At 47.9% G+C, this 20,042-nt stretch overlaps 1 protein-coding gene across 1 annotated transcript; it reads right to left on the bottom strand.

Annotated features, from left to right (window-relative positions):
• Positions 1 to 575: 575 nt before the first annotated feature.
• On the bottom strand, positions 576 to 19,241 carry ENDOU (endonuclease, poly(U) specific). The gene is made up of 10 exons (XM_060195491.1): positions 19,086 to 19,241; positions 13,478 to 13,600; positions 10,148 to 10,213; positions 9,523 to 9,657; positions 8,910 to 9,081; positions 8,364 to 8,563; positions 6,219 to 6,332; positions 4,972 to 5,078; positions 2,280 to 2,422; positions 576 to 1,672 (listed from the first exon to the last, which is right to left on the bottom strand). Exons 1-10 carry the CDS (start codon positions 19,138 to 19,140, stop codon positions 1,552 to 1,554), a joined length of 1,236 nt encoding a protein of 411 aa, XP_060051474.1. The 5' UTR covers positions 19,141 to 19,241; the 3' UTR covers positions 576 to 1,551.
• Positions 19,242 to 20,042: the final 801 nt, after the last annotated feature.

Genomic DNA, 20,042 nt, shown 5'->3' with positions numbered 1-20,042 from the left:
CCTGCAGGTGGGGACCGGGGCTTGAACCTGGGTCCAAGTGCACTGTAACGTGTGCGCTCAACCAGGTGCACCACCACCTGCCCCCCTCCCCACAGGCCACGTCTTTCCAACCTTATTCTAACCTGCATGCTTTCTTCCAATCCATATTCTGATTTCTCATCTAAATGTGTTGCTTTCTCATCTTATGGATTGCCTGTGTCTCCCCCAGTCTTATGAATCCAAGAAGAGTTATTAAATTCTCTTTCTCCCTCTCCCCCCCCCCCCGTGTGTGTGTGTGTGTGTGTGTGTGTGTGTGTGTTTGCTTGTTAAGACAGAGTGATGACTTCCAAGCAACTTAAGTACAGAACCAGAAGACAGAAGTACAACTCTTTATATTAAAGTCTGGGAGAATTATAACAATCACCCACTCTACCCCTTGGCTAGGTAAACCTGGTGGGTCTTTGGGAGCATCAACAAGATACCACATTCTTCAAGTCAACAGGAAGAGACACTCAAGCCAGCAGTGTCACTCAACCCTGCTGTGGATAAAAGGTAGGGAAACAGATGCTTCCAGGGGCCCACATGCAAAAAAGAGACACATTTCAAGTTCTTTTAATGACTAAACTCAAATCTTCTAGGTAATGGGTCAGGTTAGCTCTGTGGGAGAGTGTCTGGTTCCCAACAGGATCAGAGGTATATAATAAACAAAAGAAGCCCTGGCCTCCTTGTCTCTTGAAATTTATGCAATTCATGTCACCAAGCTAAAAGTTCCTTTCTTTTTCTGATACAAAATCTTCCTCCTATGAGAGGAACGGTTCTCAAAATATTTGGGCCCAAGATACAACTCTATAACTACAGTTAACATAAACAAACAGGAGACTTCTTGATCCTGCTACCTGGTTTCTTGCAGTAACTTTCAGGCTTGGAAATGTCCACTCCCTGTATAGTCAACACAATCTGCCAATTCTTTCCTCTGTGTGTCCAGAGTCAGAGTTCTCTAAGCCTGGACAGAAAAGATCTAATCCTAGAAAAAAGCAAATTCCCACAGCTAGACTCCCATGGCCTGATTCCTTTGACACAAGGCTGAATTGCATTCTGTAAAAATGGTGGATAATAACAACCAGTGTAGTAATCTTGAATTCCTGTGAGCCATTCTTCTTTAAAAAAAAAAAAAAAAAAATTCGTAGCACCTTTACAGCACTGTCCTCAGGCTTGCTCTCTCACCAACCCCAAAAGGAGGGAAGGGAGCAAACCTTTTGTCTTTACATTAAAAGGGAACAAGAGGTAACAGAGAGGTCAAACTTGTTCATGGTTCCACCTCCTATAGGGGCAAAGATCTGTGCAGGGCCACCCAACCTCTGTTTAGTATCCTTTCTCATTTTGCATTGCCAAAATGCTGGAGGACAAAGATCGGAATGGTTCTCTGCATTTTTCTAATTAGATCTTCTCTCTCTTTCACAAATGGATATTTCTGGATTTGGAACATCTTCCTAGTTTCTCTTCAGTTCCAAGCAGACAGCACCCATCTTGCCGAGCTTACTCTGCCCTCAGGTCCCTTTCTGGCTGGCAGTTCTATTGGGTGGAAGAGACCACATAGGCTGTGGCGATGTACTTCTTGCCATTCCCATAGGTGGTCTTGTTCCAGGTATAGGTCTTGACGGCCAAGGGATATCCACCTAGGCTTAACTGGCATCTGTAGGGAAAGATAGCCAAATCATAGATACACATGCCAAGTCACTTTCCTCTGTGTTCCCAGGCTGGGAGAATTATCTAACCCATGCAGAAGCTCTATATCCTGTATTTACCCCAAAGCTGAGACAGGTGTCACAGTTTCAGATATGAAAGTCCAGTAAAAATCTCTGCTCCTCGACCTTTACCAGAGCAGTATTCTCTAATCTTAAATTCTGGAGCTGAGCCTCCTAGAAATGAAATGCCTGTGTAAGATTTCAAGAGTCCTCAAATTATGAGAGCATGAGGCACAGTGGCTTCGATTATACTCTCTGGAGGTCTAGCCACACTCCACCTGAGGGGATGAATAGAGAACCCCAAAGCAACTCTATTTCTGACTTTCAGATATTAAGAGGGGAAGTGGTTCAGCCACAAAGATGAAGTTTGGCAGTCCTCAAGCTAACCTAACAACTTCATTTTCCACATGTTCTCACCACGACCCAGAACAGAGATTTGCCCAAGCCCTCTGAGCCACCAAGGGGCAGAATCAAGACTTGTTTAAGTATGCCCCAAGTATGCAGGCTAAGAGAGCCCATGGCCCCCAGCCTGCTCCTTGCTGGCCTGGTACTTACACTTTGCCTGGTCTGGCAATGAAGCACAGAGAGTAGAGGGCAAACTCAAACTCAGGACTGCTGCCGATGAAAGCCGAGCCCACCTCCTTATAGTAGCCGTCCCAGTTGAACTGCATGGCTAACACGTCGGGGTAAGAATCCCACTGCAGAGACAAAGGCGGCGAAGGGGGTCTAATGAGTGTCCTCAAGTGGACTGAGACAGAGGGGTGCTGTTTGGGAGTCATGAGCCAGAATTATGGAGGGCCCCTTAGAAGCCTGTGGGAGCTCTTGGGGGGAGGTATTTATTTATTTATTTATTTATTTATTTATTTATTTATTTATTTATTGCCAGCAGGGTTGTTGCTGGGGCTCAGTGCCTGCATGACTCCACCACTCCTAGAGGCCTTTTAAAAATATAAATACATGGGAGTCGGGCAGTAGTACAGCGGGTTAAGTGCAGGTGGCGCAAAGCGCAAGGACCGATGTAAGGATCACAGTTTGAGCCCCCGTCTCCCCACCTGCGGGGGAGTCGCTTCACAGGTAGTGAAGCAGGTCTGCAGGTGTCTTATCTTTCTCTCCCCCTCTCTGTCTTCCCCTCCTCTCTCCATTTCTCTCTGTCCTATCCAACAGCGACAACATCAGTAACAACAACAATAATAACTATAACAACGAAAAACAAGGGCAAGAAAAGGGAAAATAAATAAATATATTTTTAAAAATCATGTCAAAAAAGAAAGTAGATTCCCAATAAATATGTATTAAAATATATATATAACTACATATCTTTATTTATTTATTATTAGAGACAGAAATTGAGAAGGGAGGGGGAGATAGAGAGGGAAAGAGACAGAGCCCTGCAGCCCTGCTTCACCACTCATGAAGCTTTCCCCCTGCAGGTGGGGACCAGGGGCTTGAACCCAGGTCCCTGAGCACTGGAATGTGTGCCTGGCTCCTACTTTTTTTTTTTTTTTAGAGGGAAAGGAAGGCAGAGAATGAGAAGCACCAAATACCACTCTGCTGCTAGTGTAGCTTCCTCACTGCAGGCGCTCCCATGTGGTGACTGACCCAGGACTCAAAGCAGAGTCCTTATGTGTGATAATGTGTGCACTCTACCCTGTGAGCCCTCTGCCAGCTTCCTACGCAGGTGCTTTTAAATTGGCAGAGGAAAGAGTCGGCCCTGCTTGCGTCGGAGTCCTGCTTGAACCCCGAGGAGCTGCCAGTGCACATCTAGCGGATATCTTCGCCCACCCTGTCCAACGCTTGACGTCTCATCACCCAATCTGGTCCCCTATGCCTACACTGAACTTCTCTGTTCCAGACTCTTGGAAACAGAGTTGGCAGTCAGCTGAGGTAAAGAACAAACACCTCATCACAGACCCCTGCAAGCGTCAACCCGGCTTTGACCTAGCACGTTATGATTGGGCCCTCCTCAATCGCTATCGAACAGGCCATGGCCAGTGCACTGCTATGTTCCATCGCTGGGGAGCCAGAGACGACCTGAACTGCCCCTGCGGCTCCAGACAGACTCTGACCCACATAGTCAACGACTGCCACCTCTCCAGGTTCAAAGGAGGTCTCGAAACTTGACATCAGGCTCAACCTGACGCTGTTGACTGGCTACGGAAGAAGGGCAAACGCTAGAAGAAGAAGAAGAATCTAGCAGGGCGACTGAGTCCGCATCCATCTGACTGGCGCCAGGGAAGAGTAACCAGGACATTCTCTGTGGCCTTCGCATGGGGCTGTGAAGAAGGGTAGCTTATTGTCCCCCAAACCATTTCCTGGCAGGAGGCAACAGAGCCCACTTTCCCCTGAAACATAAAGCGTTTGACTCAGACTAGCTAGGCTGAACATTCAACCAGGCCACGTGCTAAAGAAATCCAGGCGGGAGGCGGTTGTCTGTCTTTAGTTCTTCCTTCCGACAGTCCTCCTCAGCCTCAGCTTCCCATACGGGGGGAGTTCTGGAGTCTTCCGCCGATGACGTCAGAGTGAAGGGTGAATATTACAGCATAGGCTGCACCGTGAACTCGGGGACTGAGGAGATAGCTCAACCGAGTAGAGTACCAGCTTGCGTGCCTGAAATGCCAGGATCAGTCCCTGGCACCACCTTTCACCCATCCGATCAGTGCTCTGCTTCTCTCTCTTTCTTTGACTTTTTCTCTTTCTCTTCTCTTTTTCTTTCATTATAAGTATAAATAAAGAAATAAGAAATAGGGGCCAGGTGGTGGTGTGCCTGATTGAGCGCACGTTAGAGTGAGCAAGGTCCCCAGTCCCCACCTACGGGGGAAAGCTTTGTGAGTGGTAAAGCAGTGTCTCTCTGTCTCTCTCCCTCTCTATCACCCCCTTCCCTCTCGATTTCTGGCTGTCTTTATCAAATAAATAAAGATAATTTTTTTAAAAAATTTTTTAAAAGAAAGAAATATAGGGGCTGGGTGGTGGCGCACCTGGTTGAACGCACATGTTACAATGCCCAAGGACCTAGGTTCAAGCACCTGGTCCCCACCTGCATGGGAAAGGCTTCATAAATGGTGAAGCAGTGTTGCAGGTTTCTCTCTGTCTCTCTCCCTCTATCTCCCCCTTCCCTCTTGATTTCTGGCTGTCTCTATCCAATAAATAAAGATAATAAAAAAATAAAGATAAATAAGAAATATTGTGAAGACTAAATAAAAAAATAAGACTGAGGATAGGAGTCAGGGACAGCACTCAAAATACTCACAGGACCATCATAAATGTGACTGTAATAGTCCACCAGGCCCTCCTTCTCCTGCATGTAGAAACGGATCCAGTTGTGGAAACCAGTGACCTTCCCTTTTTTCACTTCACCTAAAATAAAGAGTCCAGGGTTGGGGAGCTGGGCTTCCCCTCCATCCCATTTCTCTTTCCCATGCCAAGACTGTCAGTCTTCTCCAGTCTGTGGTTCCTGAAGTGCCCATATTCCCTGATTCCGCAGAGACCCCTGCATCCCTAACTCCCATCCTTAGTCCTATCCCCATTTTTGGCTCATGTTCTTGGTGGAACACTTCCTCCCAGATGACCCTAGTGACTAATCTGATGTAATTTTTTTTTAAATGTAATCTTGTGAACTATTTCTCTAGGAGTTTTTTGAGGGCGAGGCAGTAGAGAAAAGACCAGAGGTCTCTTTTTCTTCTTTATAAAATATTTTTGTTATCTTTATTTATTTGAATAGGGACAGCCAGAAGTTGAGACGAAGGGGGAAATAGGGAGAGAGACAGAGACACCTGCAGCCCTGCTTCTCCACTCGTGAGACTTTCCCCCTGCAGGTGGGGAACAGGGGCTTGAACCTGGGTCCCTGGCACACTGTAACACATGCGCTCCACCAGGTGCACCACCACCCAGTCCCAAGACCAGAGGTCTCTTAAGAAGCAGCTGACCTGGGGCCAGGAGGTGGCACACAGGGTGTGTAAGGACCCCACTTCAAGCCCCCAGTTCCCTACCTGCAGGGGGTGGGTCGCTTCACAAGCAGTGAAGCAGGTCTGCAGGTGTCTACTTTCTCTACCCCTCTCTATCTTCCCCTCTCTCTCCATTTCTCTCTGTCCTATCAAAAAAAATTGAAAAAATGGCTAGCAGTGGATTTATAGAGCAGGCACAGAGCCCCAGCGATAACTCTGAAGGCAAAACAAATAAAAGAAACAGCTGACCAAGCCCTGGAAACAGGATCATCAGAGACAAATAACCGTGCCCCTAAACCGCCTTTATGTGTCCCTTAGATCTGGTCTTGTAACTACATGTGCCCTGGCAGGTTCCTCTTAGATATCCCAGGAGAGACCGTTTCTCAGAAATGGCCCCTCAAACCATCTTCCACCTCTTGTGCTGCAAGTTAGTGTTTCCCTCCCTGCCAGCTGGTTTTTCTTCGAAGCCCTCAATGGCCAATGCTGCCCTGATCCCCCAGGGACGTCCCCTGTCTTCATCCTTACAGTTCTTGTCCATGCGGAGGTGGCCCACCTGAGAAGACGTGCTCAAAGCCACTCGAGTCCCCCTCTTCATTGCCTCTTGAGTAAAGTCCAAACCACATGTTCTTTAAGTCATTGACAAACTCCTGTTCTGAGGTGTAGCGGTCTGGGAATAGGAACACAAAGGGTTGAGGAGAGGAGAAGGAATGTCAGACTCTGGGAGACAAGGAAGGACCACCAGCTGCAGCATGCCAAAAGACGCACCAATCTGGTCAACAGACATATTCTGTTGTTGCTCAGCAGTGGTCCATAAGGCAGGCCCCTGAGGGTTAAGTGGGGAATAACTAGGACAAAATCGTCCTGGTTTACCTTCCAGTGGAAGGCACAGATCATAAAAAATTAAAACTAATAATAATCCAAATGAAGACTGTGATTTAAGACAAATATGATGAGAAAGTAAAGCTGGCTCTCTCATAATAACCAGAGGTGGGAATGAAGGAGGCTGGGGCGGGAGTGGTGCCCTAGGTCTGTCTGTCTGCCTGTCTGTCTCTCTCTCTCTCTCTCTCTCTCTCCATTACATATATATGACAGCCAAGGTGAGATAACCTGCCCAGGCTCATGCCACTATTCTGTGGCAGTGCCGGGAGTCCAGCTGAGTCTCTCAGCTACTTGAGACCACTCTCCAGATCTGAGAAGTGAAGTGACCATGGCATAAGTGCAGCCTCATGAATGTGGTGGGATATGAGCTAGAATTTTAAGGATGAATGGGATTAGGTCAGAAAGACAACTGAAGAGGGGCCAGGCGGTGGCACACTGGGTTAAGCACACATAGGATGAAGCGCAAGGATCCTGGTTTGAGCCCCCGGCTCCCCACCTGCATGGGGGATGCTTCACAAACAGTGAAGCAGGTCTGCAGGTGTCTCTCTCTCTCCTTTATCTCCCCCACACCTCTCAATTTCTCTTCTATCCAATTGAGAGAGAGAGAGAGAGAGAGAGGGAGAGAGAGAAAGAAAGAAAGAAAAAACAACTGAATACAGGTTGAGTCATGAAATATCCTGTTCTTGGGAGTCTGCCGGTAGCGTAGTAGGTTGGGCGCACATGGTGCAGAGCGCAGGGACCAGCATGGGGATCCTGGTTTGAGCTCCCAACTCCCCACCTGCAAGGGAGTTGCTTCACAGGCGGTGAAGCAGGTCTGCAGGTGTCTGTCTTTCTCTCCCCCTCTCTGTCTTCCCCTCCTCTCTCCATTTCTCTCTGTCCTATCCAACAACAGCGACATCAATAACAACAACAATAATAACTACAACAACAATAAAAAGACAACAAGGGCAACAAAAGGGAAAATAAATAAATAAATAAATAAATAAAAGAAATATCCTGTTCTTGGCTCTGAACCTTGGGTTCCAGCCCCGGGTTGTTGGAAACTTCCTCTGTGACCTCGATCCAACAGATCACCTCACCTGTTTGACTCTTGTTTCTCTTATTTGAGAAGTTCAAGCTCAAACTAGACCCACTCCCTCCTGCTTTGGCAAAAGATGAGCACCAGGGGGCAGTGCAGGATAGCAGCGCACAGCCAGGGAGGCTGACCAAGAAGAAGCCACCCCCCAGAGGCAAGGCCCAGCCTCCCAGAGTCCTGGAAAAGGAGCAGGAGCACACAAACAAACACAGCTGCTTGCCAACAAGTCCTGTGGCCCAAACCTTTTTTGGTCAGGTTCAAATGCATCTCCACTTGGAGCCACTCCAACCAGAACTCCTGCCTGTGGAACTTCCCTCTCTGGACTTAGGCTGCATTTTAGTTGCTGTATCCCTAGCAAAAATGTGGAGCGACTGACCTTCTGTCTGGAGTTAGAACAGGAGCAGGGCCAGAATAAGACTCGCCGTGCCCCCCTCCCCCCAAGTAATGCTGAGTCTGCCAAGATGTGCCCTGGATGACAGTGGGCTGGCTCCCACCCTGCAAAGAATCCCGAGGTGAGCTGGGGGTTAGAGAAACAGCCAGGAGTCAGTCCAAAGATGGGGCCCTTTTCAAGCAGTTGGGATTCTCAGCTCTTGCTTGATCCCAGGATCTCTTCAGACCTCCTCTCAGATGGGAACTGGCCTCCCTATTGTCACACCTCCTCCTCTCCCGTTCTCTGAACCTCCCACCATGGAGACCCCAGCCAGATCTGTGTCTGCCCGGGGGACCAGGGGAGGGTCCACTCACTCTGCTGGTGAAGGAACCTGTAGAGTTCCTTCATGACCGCCGTCTTCATGACCTCCGTGAGGAAGGTGTCCTGCTCAGCCAACTGCTGGGTGCTGAAGTGCTCCCCTTGGCCTGTTGTCCGATGGTAGTTGTTGAGAAGGTTGATGAAGGCTGCATAGGTTGGCTTGGAGAACAGCTTCTCATTGACATAAGTGAAGAGCCTGGCCAGAGAGACGGAGAGAGACCCAAGGAGAGAGGGGCTTGAGTGTGGCATTTCCAGAGGCAGGCGTGTGAGCACAGGCTTTAGGGCGGAGTGGACGCACCAGAGTCTCCTGAAGCCCGGACATGAGGCTGCTCTCTTATTCTATATCAACTCTGAGAAAGGCAGTTCTGTCAGTTCTGGGCTCTGCCTGAGCCCTGAAGCTGAAGACCCCCGAGTCTCTCAAGATGGCACTGCAGACCCATCGTGTCTCTCTTTGATCTCACCTACCTTGAGGAGGGAGGGCAACCAAAGAGGAAAATCTGGGAAGAGGCTTTACAAGGAGGAAGAGATATGAGGGGACTCACGGCTCCGAGCAGCGGTCCACCTGGTCTCCGGTCTCTGATGGAGAGATGCAGTTTTGGCTGTTGAGAACAATATCTTCCTTCTGGGCTTTATTGGTATCTGCCCTGTAGATCCTCTCAGAGATGTCCTGCAGCTCTTCCTTGGTTATGGCATCACTGCGGTGGGAGAAGCCCTCTGGGAAGAAATGAGGGGTGGTCTCATAACCAGAGAAGTGAGCAGAGAGCAGGCAACAATCTGTGGGCACTTCCCTCGGGGTACCTTCTAGACACAGGCAGTGAGAGTGAGGGACTAGAGTCAAATCCCTTAGTGGCTGGAGGGTAGGCACATGGGGCCTAAAGGATCTTAATATTGGCACATGAGCCTTGGTGACACAGTGCCCATGGATACCTTTCCTGGAGGCCTGCATCAGAAAAATCTGACAGGCTTGTTAAGATGGATTGGTGGGCCCCTGCCCCAGGGTGTCTGATTCAGTCTGGGTAGAAGGGGGGAAGCCCTGGAGTTTGTATTTATAAGAACTTCTCAAGTGCTGCTGAGGCTGCTGGGTCAGGGACCACACTTGAAGAACTGCTCTAGAAAGTTCCTCGGGGGCTCTTCTAAAGGGAGCAGGAGACTGACCGTGGCCACATAGGCTCTCAAAATCCTCACAGCAGTTTCCAAACTCTTGACAGCGGGTATTGCAGTGGCATGGGTGGTGCTTGTCGAAGGCTTCATGGCAGCGCCCCTGGCAGGAGCTGGGTGATAAGTACAAACCTGAAAGAACAGGGGAGGTATATTCCCCGGAAGACACCTCTGGGCCCCTCTATTGTGACCAGTCCCCCCCGTTCCCCGATGTCTCATCCTTGATCTCCTTACTCTTCCCATTAAGGATCTCCAGGGAGAAAAACAAACAGGCTCCCTGGTACACACCCTCCACAGTCAGGAAGTCCTTTCTGAAGTTGAACTTTACTTTGCTGGCCTGTTGTTTTTATAATCTTCCCACTCTAAAAATAAAATTTCTTCCACTTCCCTCTCTGGCTTTTTCAAAGGCCTCGAGCTTTTTCTGCTTACCTCCTAGCCAGATGAGGTCTCCTGACTTCCTCCTGCCCTGGAAGCCCCCTTCCACCCATCCAGGTGCTGGCTTTGGAGTCCTTGTCTAGGCCTGGATAGGCGACAAAAGCCTACATAGGGCTGCTCCCTTCTTTTCACCCACTCCTGCCCTGCTCTATCCTGAAGGCCAACTCCCTTTGTGGAGGGGACTCACTGCTAGCTGGAGCTTCCTTTGACTCTTCCTCCAGCTCTGGGGATGGTTCTTTGGGATCCTCTTCAGCTGCAGATCAGAAAAGCAAGGTGACTAGCCATCACTGGGGCTTCCCTTCCCATTTCTTTTTTTAAATTATTTTTATTTATTAATTCCCTTTTGTTGCCCTTGTTGTTTTATTGTTGTAGTTATTATTGATGTCGTTGTTGTTGGATAGGACAAAGAGAAATGGAGAGAGGAGGGGAAGACAGAGAGAGAGAGAGAAAGAGACACCTGCAGACCTGCTTCACCACCTGTGAAGCAACTCCCCTGCAGGTGGGGAGACGGGGGGGGGGGGGGGGGGGGGGCCTTGAACCGGGATCCTTACGCCAGTCCTTGCGCTTTGCGCTTCCCTTCCCATTTATTTGGGACTTCCAGAATCAGGGACAAGAACATACCTTCAGGGGCCGGGCAGTGGTGCACCCAGTTAAGCACAAGGGTAAGCACAGGACCCGGGTTCAAGCCACCGCCCCTCACCTGCAGCAGGACCTTTTTAAGCAGTGAAACAGATCTGTGGGAGAGATCTTTCTCTCTCCCTCTCTATCTTCCCTTCCTTGCTCAATTTCTCTCTGTCCTGCCGAATCAAAAGGAAAAAGCAAAAATAAAAAAGGCCACCAGATATGGTGGATTCATAGTGCCAGCACTTCTTCTTCTTGAGCCCCAGCAACTGGAGGCGAAAAAGAAAGGGAGCTGGTCAGTAGCGCAGTGGGTTAAGCACACATGGCGAGAAGCACAAGGACAGGCGTAAGGATCCCGATTTGAGTTCCCGACTCCCCACCTGCAGGGGAGTCGCTTCACAGGTCTGCAGGTGTCTGTCTTTCTCTCCCCCTCTCTGTCTTCCTCTCCTTTCGCCATTTCTCTCTGTCCTAACAATGACAACATTAATAACAACAACAATAATAACTGCAACAACAGTAAAAAAAAAAAAGCAACAAAAGAGAAAATAAATAAAATATTTTTTAAAATACAAAAAAAAAGGAAAAGAATATGCTTTTGGCAGTAATTCAAACAAAGGCTGGGATATGGAAAACAAGTACTAAGTCAAATAGAAGAGAAAGAGGAGAATGGAAGACAAGAAGACAGGTCGCTGAACACTGCTATAAACAGTGAAAGGAATTCCACAAGGTGACAGAACATCTGAGCATGTCACCATTCTGGTCCTCAGCATGCTCCTTTGTAACTAGGGGAAAGAGCGGTAGCAGGCAGTCCCCTCTGGATTGAAAACTCTGATTTTTTTTGTATTATGACTTTTCTCTAATGACAAATGAATCAATTTGACTGTATCCGAGTGGGAGCACAACAATGTGAGCCCCTGTAACCACTCTCAGTCAGAGGTAGGAGTGAAGTCCTCCAAAAGCCTCTAAGAATAGAAGCAGTTTCCTGGGATGCCAGCTTCCCTTCTCACTCCTTAGCGCTTGGCAAGGACCACAAAGACTGTGCTTGTTCAGAAGAGCACATTCCTATTGCTGCCCTGCTCCCTTCGTCTGCAAACTGAGTGATGGTAGCCTTGGCTTCGTGCAGAGATGATGGAGGGAGCTGGGAACAGAGAGAAGGAATGTCCCTAGGGGCTCCGAACACCCCTCACATACAATGGAATCATTTCTCCCCAAAGAGACAACACTACTACAGAGCAATTCTGAATCTGTTAGTGAGTTTTCTGGGTAGGAGTCACACCAGAATCATGGGACTGGTGAACAGTCAGACAACAGATAATCCCCTCATGCCCTGTTTTTCCAGGCTGTATTCTAAGTGCTAGAAATCTATAGGTTCTCAATTCAGACATATTTAAAAAGATTTCTTTGCTTATTGATTTTTATTATCTTTATATATTTATTGGATAGAGACAGCCAGAAATTGAGAGGAAAGGGGAGACAGAGAAAGAAAGAGACAGGGAGACACATGCAGCCCTGTTTCACCACTCACAAAGTTTTCCCACTGCAGATGGGAACCAGGGGCTTGAACCTGGGTCCCTGACAGTGTAACATGCACTCAACCAGGGGCACCACTACCCAGTCTCTGCTTATTTATTTTTTAACACACACACATATACGCACAAGAACTGCTCAATTTTGACTTCTAGTTGTTCCAGGGACTGAAGCTTCTACATCTAGGAACTCAAGCTTTCAAATCTTGTAATTCAGCCTTATTTTATGCCAAGTAGACTTCCATACAGTGGTTGGAATTTTCAATTATATGTATATATGACTGGGCAAATATATAAAGGCTGGGTTGTGATTCTGGGCCCCCATCCTATTGAATAAGCAGGACTGGGGTACATTTATGTGAGCTAAGTAAAGGTTCTTTATGGATGGAAGTGGATCTGTGGGCATGTAGCTGGGTCAAAAAATACCATCTTTGAGAAAATTAGGAAATAATCTCCCAGCAGACGCAGTTCTTCACCAAAGCACATTGTTTTGCAAGAAGGGAGGAGATTCAGTGTTGGTACTATCTTTAATGGTTCATTAAGTACTATACTATAGGGACAGGGAAGCCCCTAAAATATTTTAATATTCACCTATTTATTTATCTATTCCCTTTTGTTGCCCTTCCTGTTTTATTGTTGTAGTTACTGGTGCTGTCATTGTTGGATAGGACAGAGAGAAATGGAGAGAGGAGGGGAAGACAGAGAAGGGGAGAGAAAGATAGACACCTGCAGACCTGCTTCACGGCTTGTGAAGCGACTCCCTTGCAGGTGCGGAGCTGGGTGTTCGAACCAAGATTCTTACGCTGGTCCTTGCGCTAACCTACTGCACTACCGCCCGACTCCCGACAACTGGTTTTTAAGGCAGCATGTGTCCCATTTACACTGATGGACTGAGAATGGCAGATCGGAGAAGCTGTGACCACTTGGTTCACTCACTGTAGGAAGAGTGATGTCACACAGTCTTTCTGGTGGCAAGCTAATGGGGAGTTTTTGCTACCTGTGTTGTACTGAAATATTAAAGATCGTACATGATGATGTAATAGAAACCAATGTAACCTTCTTATGCTTTTATTTTGGGGAAGTAATTAAACTTTCAAGCTCGAGACAGATATTCCAGGTAAATGACAGCTACTGTATTTTAAATGGAGGTTTTAATTTGAGGATATCCTAAAAAAAATGGGACATGTGATAGTCAGATATAAGACCTCTACTCTGTCCCTCAGTGTCCTTGTTCTTCACCCTTTCAGCTCCACCATCATCCCAAACTCTGCTCTGGACTGCAGAGCACCTGTTGGCAGCCTCTTGGGCAGGCCAGGGAGGGGCAGGACCTGTTTCACCTCTTAGACCCTTCACTTCACAAGGAGTCTCACCAGTACACAGGTCTCCGTAATCTTCACAGCAGTCCCCGTGCCGGGGACAATGGTGGTCACACTGGCAGTCAGCATCCCTGTTGAATTTCTCACCGCAGCGAGATGCACATGACTCCATTTTTCCTGTGGGCAAGAGAGGCAAAAAGAAAAAAGAAAGAAAGAAAGAAAGAAAGAAAGAAAGAAAGAAAGAAAGAAAGAAAGAAAGAAAGAAAGAAGGAAGGAAGGAAGGAAGGAAGGAAGGAAGGAAGGAAGGAAGGAAGGAAGGAAGGAAGGAAGAAATCACAGCTCAGCAAGGGTCCTGTTCTCCTCAAGGTACCTACCTCTTGCAGGAGAATGGGGTTTAGGTGCCAACCTGGCAGGAAGGGAAGGCTGCTGCCACCCTACAAATTAGAAGAAGCCCCACACCTTCCCATACACAACATAAACCTGCCCTCCCACCCCCACTACCCATCACCTGCCATTATTGTGAGGGTCATGAAATAGACCAGGATCATGAACCCAAATGCCACCCATGGTTAGATCTGTAGCATCAACAAACAGAGAGCAATAGAAAGGTGATAGGGGATGGTGGTGGTGGTGGTGGTGGTGGTGACCGGAAGAGCTGGGGACTGTGCTGGACTGAAGAACCACATCCCATGGGCAAACACCAGGCTCTCCTAGGCTTCAGCCACTTGCTTCCAGTTTCACGATGCAGTCTTAGTAGAGCCAGAGCTGCCAGGTTTTTTTTTTTAAAGAGAAACCCTGATTTTTTTTTCCTTTTTAAAAATGATTTTGTGTTTGTTTTTAATCATATGTTACAAGATTGTATTACACAATTGCAGTGTATAGTTCCACACTGTACCCACCACCAAAGTTCTGCAGAGAAACTCTGATTTTTATTTGAATGTTTTAAAAAAATATTTATTTATTTATTCCCTTTTGTTGCCCTTGTTGTTTTATTGTTGTAGTTATTATTGTTGTTGTCGTTGTTGGATAGGACAGAGAGAAATGGAGAGAGGAGGGGAAGACAGAGAGGAGGAGACAAAGATAGACACCTGCAGACCTGCCTGTGAAGCGACTCCCCTGGAGGTGGGGAGCCGGGGTTCAAACCGGGATCCTTATGCCGGTACTTGTGCTTTGCGCCACCTGCACTTAACCCGCTGCGCTACAGCCCGACTCCCATTTGAATGTTTTTATTATCACTAGGGATTCACCATTCCAAGCCTACTTCTTTTTTGTTTTTTAATTTTTGGGGTGGGGGTAGACCTAGTGGGGGTTATACTGTTATGTGGAAAACTAAGAACTGTTACGCATGCGCAGACTATTGTATTTACTGTTGAATGTAAAACATTAATCCCCAATAAAGGAAAAAAATTTGGGGGTGGGGGTAGATAGCATAATGGTTATACAAACGGACTGTCATGCCTGAGACTCCAAAGTCCCACGTTCAATCCCCCACACCACCATAAGCCAGAGATGAGCAGTGCTCTGGTAAAAATGATAATAATTCTTTAAAAATTATTCTTTATTTACTTATTGGGTAGAGACAGCCACAAATCAAGAGAGAAGAGGAAGAGAGATACCTGCAGCCTTGCTTCACCACTCATGAAGCTTTCCTCCTACAGGTGGGGATTGGGGCCTCGAACCCGGGTTCTTGCACGTTGTAAGATGTGCACTCAACCAGGTGTGCCACCACCCAGCTCCCCACCCTTTTCCCTCAGATAGAAAGACAGAGATAGACAGAAAGGCAGCACAGCAAAGCTTCCTTCAGTGTAGTGGAGGCTGGGCTCAAATCTGGGTGTGCTTATGACAGAGAAATGTTTCCAGCTCCTTTTAAGTGAATATCAGATATCAGTTGTCTTTTTTTTTTTTTTTCTTTTTTTGAATTCAGGCAAGGGGCCAGATGATAGAGCACACTTGGTTGAGCATAAACTTTACCGTGCATGGTTCAAGCCCTTGGTTCCCAACTGTAGGGGGAGAGCTTGATGAGAGGTCTGCAGGCCTCTCCCTTTCTCTCTTTTCCACCCCCACCCCTCTCAATTTCTCTCTAGCCTATCAGATAAAAGGGGGGGGATGGCTGCCAGGGGAGGTGGGTTTGTTGTGCAGGTACCAAGTCCCATTGATAACCCTGGTGGAGAGAGAGAAAGAGAGAGAGAGAGAGAGAGGGAGAGAGAGAGAGATTTTTCACGAACATCCAATACAGTGATCTGCCGGCCAAATGTAGCCACTGTTCACCTGTTATGTAGATGAAAGTGAGTCACTGCTGGTCCAGTGGTCTCTCTCACCCTGTCTCCTTGCGTATACCCTCCCCTCAGTCTATCTGTCCCTTTTAAGTATTCCACTTTTTTGTTCTTCCTTCCTCTTCATCTGGTCTCCTCTGCACCCCGTTTCCCGGAGTGACATCTTTCTGTTCCTTTTAGTCTTTGGAATGCATTCGCATTGGCTATTACTCAGAGTGGGGAGTGAGGCGGGTGTGGGTGAGAACTAGGATTTGGAATAGCATCCTGTTATGTAACCACAGACCACATCCCCAGCTCCAGCCAAATGGCCTACAGAAGCAAGCTTTTTGGTCACAAGGAGCATAAGAAAAGAAACGTGGGAAGAAATGGTCCAAGCTCACCACCTTTCCCATTCAAACATACCCCCACCGTGGCCACCACAGCTCACATAGCAAAGGCTGCAAAGCAAGGCTGGAGCTGACTTTAGGGACCATTTCCTTTGCTGGGCTTTCAGGGTGATAACAGAGTCTCTGTTTCCACTTGAGGTTCCTGAGGTTTGGATTTAGAGACAGCTGGGTTTCGGGGTCAGTCTGTGGGCTGCGGAAAATGTCGAGATCAGAGTTATTGTTAGCACTGGAATCTGTAGGGATGAGAAAATGAGGAAACAGAGACCAAGCTTGGGCCAGGGCTGGGGTTAGTTAGGTTTTAATTAACAGCTACAGTTTGGATTTGAGTTTGAGTTAGATTTATTGATAACAGCAGTTTAGAGGTGGTGTCTGGGTGAGGGATGTGGGTAGGTTGAAGACTACATTCCAGGTAGTGAATTGTGTTAAAATTAAGAGAGGACAAAGAATCCTATTCTGCCTGAGGCTAGACCTGGGTTTGGTTCTGAGTATGATTCTATGCAGCTATATTGTTTCCCTCTAAACCTGGACCCGGGTGGAGGTGAAGACTGGGGCTCTGGGTTTAGTCCCTGATTTTCATTCTGTGATTAGGCTTCCTCACTGAGCTCATGAAGATGACAGGACAGAGAGACCAAGAACCTGGATTCTGGCTCCAAGTTGCTTGGGGCTGCAGTTCTGGTCCTACGACTTTCCAGTTGTGCTCTCTTGTACAAGCTATTTGACCTTACGTGCCTCCGTTTCTTTACATGTAGACTTGTGATAGGAATGGAGCAATGTTGTTAAGAATCAAATGGGTTTCTTACACTGCACAAGACCTAGGAGCACCACTTAGGGAGTGTTTGTTGACTTCATAAGTGGCGGTTGTAGTCTGTACCCAGTGTCAAAGTGGCAAGTGTTCAGGCTGACTGGAGCAGTCTCCCTAGCTTCATCCAGCTGACGCCCTCCTCAGGTTCCAGCTGGGCTATGCCTAGGGCTGGGGTGTCTGTGTATTTCTGCTGCAAGAGTTTCTTGACTGGCCTCATCACTGTGACCTGTGTTCTTTCTGTCAAAGGTGTCAAGCCAAGGTTAACGCAGGTCTGGTGGTGACTGCACATTGTCTACAGGGCCTCCAGTGTGACCAGGAAGGCAGAGCTCTGATCTGGTGGCTTGTTCCCTCCATCCACGCACCCACTTTCACACACACACATACACACACACACACACACACACACACACACACACACACACACACCCAAACTCAAGGTCACTTGTCTTTTCAACTCCAGGGAACTCCTCTTGAATTTTAAACGACGCTTCCTTGAAACCAGGAGGCAAAGATCTTAAGGAGAAATTTTCATCCCAGGAGGCAGGCTCTGTCAGCTGCCTGCCTAGTCTGCCTGGCAGTACACCCAGACTCCAAAAGGAGAGAGCTTTGAAAAATCAGGCAGTGTTTATAATGAGCCAGATCAGCAGAGTCAAGGGAAGAATTCAGTCTATTCCAGCAAGTGGCCCCAGTGGAGGAGGGCCACAGATGAATGGTCAACTCTGTAGCCCCAAGAGAATGTCCCCCCACACCCACACACACATTGGCCCTAGCTAAAAACTTTGTCCCCAGGAAAAACCCTTTATGGTGGGCTCTTCACACTTCCTTGTAAACTTGGATGGCTTCTCATGAAGATTCTGTGACTTAAGGGTGGAGAAGGGAGGTGGTTCCTCGTAGACCACCTGGCTGTGCTATTCTGGGCCCCTTCTTCAGGGATGAGCCACCGTGACTCCTCACTCCAGCCCTCCCTCCTTGTATCTCCTGTTCACACAAAGTCTCAGAACACTCATTATGCTGTACTGGGTGAGCTATTTCCTAGCCCCCGTAGTGAGGTGTTTGTTTGTTTTTTTAAAGTATTTTATTATTCATTTATTTTCCCTTTTGTTACCCTTGTTTTTATTGTTGTTGTAGTTATTATTGTTGTTATTGTTGTTGGACAGGACAGAGAGAAATGGAAAGAGGAGGGGAAGACAGAGGGGGGAGAAAAAGACAGACACCTGCAGACCTGCTTCACTGCCTGTGAAGCCATGCCCCTGCAGGTGGGGAGCCCGAGGTTCGAACCGAGATCCTTCCAGCGGTCCTTGTGCTTTGCGCCACGTGCACTTAACCCGCTGCACTACTACCCTTGTAGTGAGGTTTTTAATCCTTTCGTCACTCCTTCAGAGGAACAACCCAAATTGGGTGGGGTGGGTATCAAGTTCCAATTCTTTCTCCTCAGGGCAGAAAAGGACACCCCCACAGCCCTCCCCCACCCCCGCCCCAGCTCAGTTCCCTCCCTGGCCACTGCTTTACTCATCCATGAACCACCAGTCAACACATAAGCATCAGTGTTTGCACAGATACTGAACAGGAAAGGGTCCCTTCTGCTCTGCTATTCCCTGTCCCTACACCGCTAGCAACTGTGGACCAGGACGCTTCTCTGGGCTTTAGTTACTCTAATACTGGACACAGACCTGCTCCTCTGACCAAGCATTCATCCTCAGAAAGCACAGGGCCCATTTCCTGGTCAGAGTTCTTCATTTTCCTTTTGAACATGCCCATCTCTTAAGGCTTTGCCCAGAGAAATGACCTTCGACCCAGACTTCCTCCCTCATCATCTGGCAGAAATGACCAAGAGCGGCCAGTTAACTGGAACCTAGCAGAGTTAATATTGTTTAGTTCCCCCAAGTGTATCCCTTTAAGGGAGCCTGACAAACAAAACCATGGTGAGACCAAAAGGCAGCGTGGACAAAGGGATGCTTGTGGCTGTACCCCCAAAGTGTTAGGAAGAAACTTCCATGGTATTTAGTCCACAGCCCAGCAAACTTCACGTGGTCCACTCCACACCTGCCCCTCAGAGAACATGTTTACAGGACTCCTGGCTTTAGGACAGAGCCAGCCTCTCTTGTCCTGCCATCCTCACTCTCTACAAGTGTCCCACCTCTCTGCTTCTTCACATACAGCCCCTGTCACGACCCCACCCCACCCGCCAAATAGTGACTTACCAGCCCAAGCCAGGCTGCAGAGCATGACCACCATCAGGGGGACACAGGTCCTCATGATGCCCAGTTAGAGGGCCAAGATAGCTTGGCTGTCCAGACTTTCACTAGAGTCACAGTGAATGTCCCAGCTTCCAAATGAGACTTGCTTCTCAGGCTGGTCCTTTTAAACATCAGAACTTGTGAGTCTGGTACCTCCAGATCCTTGCAGGAGGAAAAAGAGGGAGGGATCCAGATGGATAAGAATGTGGAGAGGGGGTGGGACCCTACATCTGTTGGAAGCCAGAGGGAAGGTGAGTAAGCAGGCAGGTAACCCCAGATGTTCAGAACAGGTAATACTAGCTATCTGTAGTTTGAAAATAGGTCACACATACAGGTACAGTAAGATGAACCTAATTGGGGGGGGGGGGCTTTTCTCTGTCCAAATTAGGGGTTCCCAGAGGCTTATCTTTTTTTTTTTTAATATTTATTTTATTTATTCCCTTTTGTTGCCCTTGTTGTTTTATTGTTGTAGTTATTGTTGTTATTGATGTTGCTGTTGTTGGATAGGACAGAGAGAAATGGAGAGAGGAGGGGAAGACAGAGAGGAGGAGAGAAAGATAGACACCTGCAGACCTGCTTCACCGCCTGTGAAGCGACTCCCCTGCAGGTGGGGAGCCGGGTTCGAACCGGGATCCTTATGCCGGTCCTTGTGCTTTGCTCCACCTGCGCTTAACCCGCTGCGCTACAGCCCGACTCCCGAGGCTTATCTTTTTTAAAAAATATTTATTTACTCTCTTTTGTTGCCCTTGATGTCATCGTTGTTGGATAGGACAGAGAGAAATGGAGAGAGGAGGGGAAGACAGAGAGGGGGAGAGAAAGATAGACACCTGCAGACTTGCTTCACCACTTGTGAAGCAACTTTCCTGCAGGCAGGGAGCCGGAGGCTTGAACCGGGATTCTTCCGCTAGTCCTTGTGCTTTG

Source organism: Erinaceus europaeus, chromosome 7 (assembly GCF_950295315.1).
Source record: "Erinaceus europaeus chromosome 7, mEriEur2.1, whole genome shotgun sequence".
NCBI classification, from domain to species: Eukaryota; Metazoa; Chordata; class Mammalia; order Eulipotyphla; family Erinaceidae; genus Erinaceus; species Erinaceus europaeus.
Note: the sequence above shows the minus strand (reverse complement) of the source record. Positions and strands in the feature narration are given on the sequence as shown.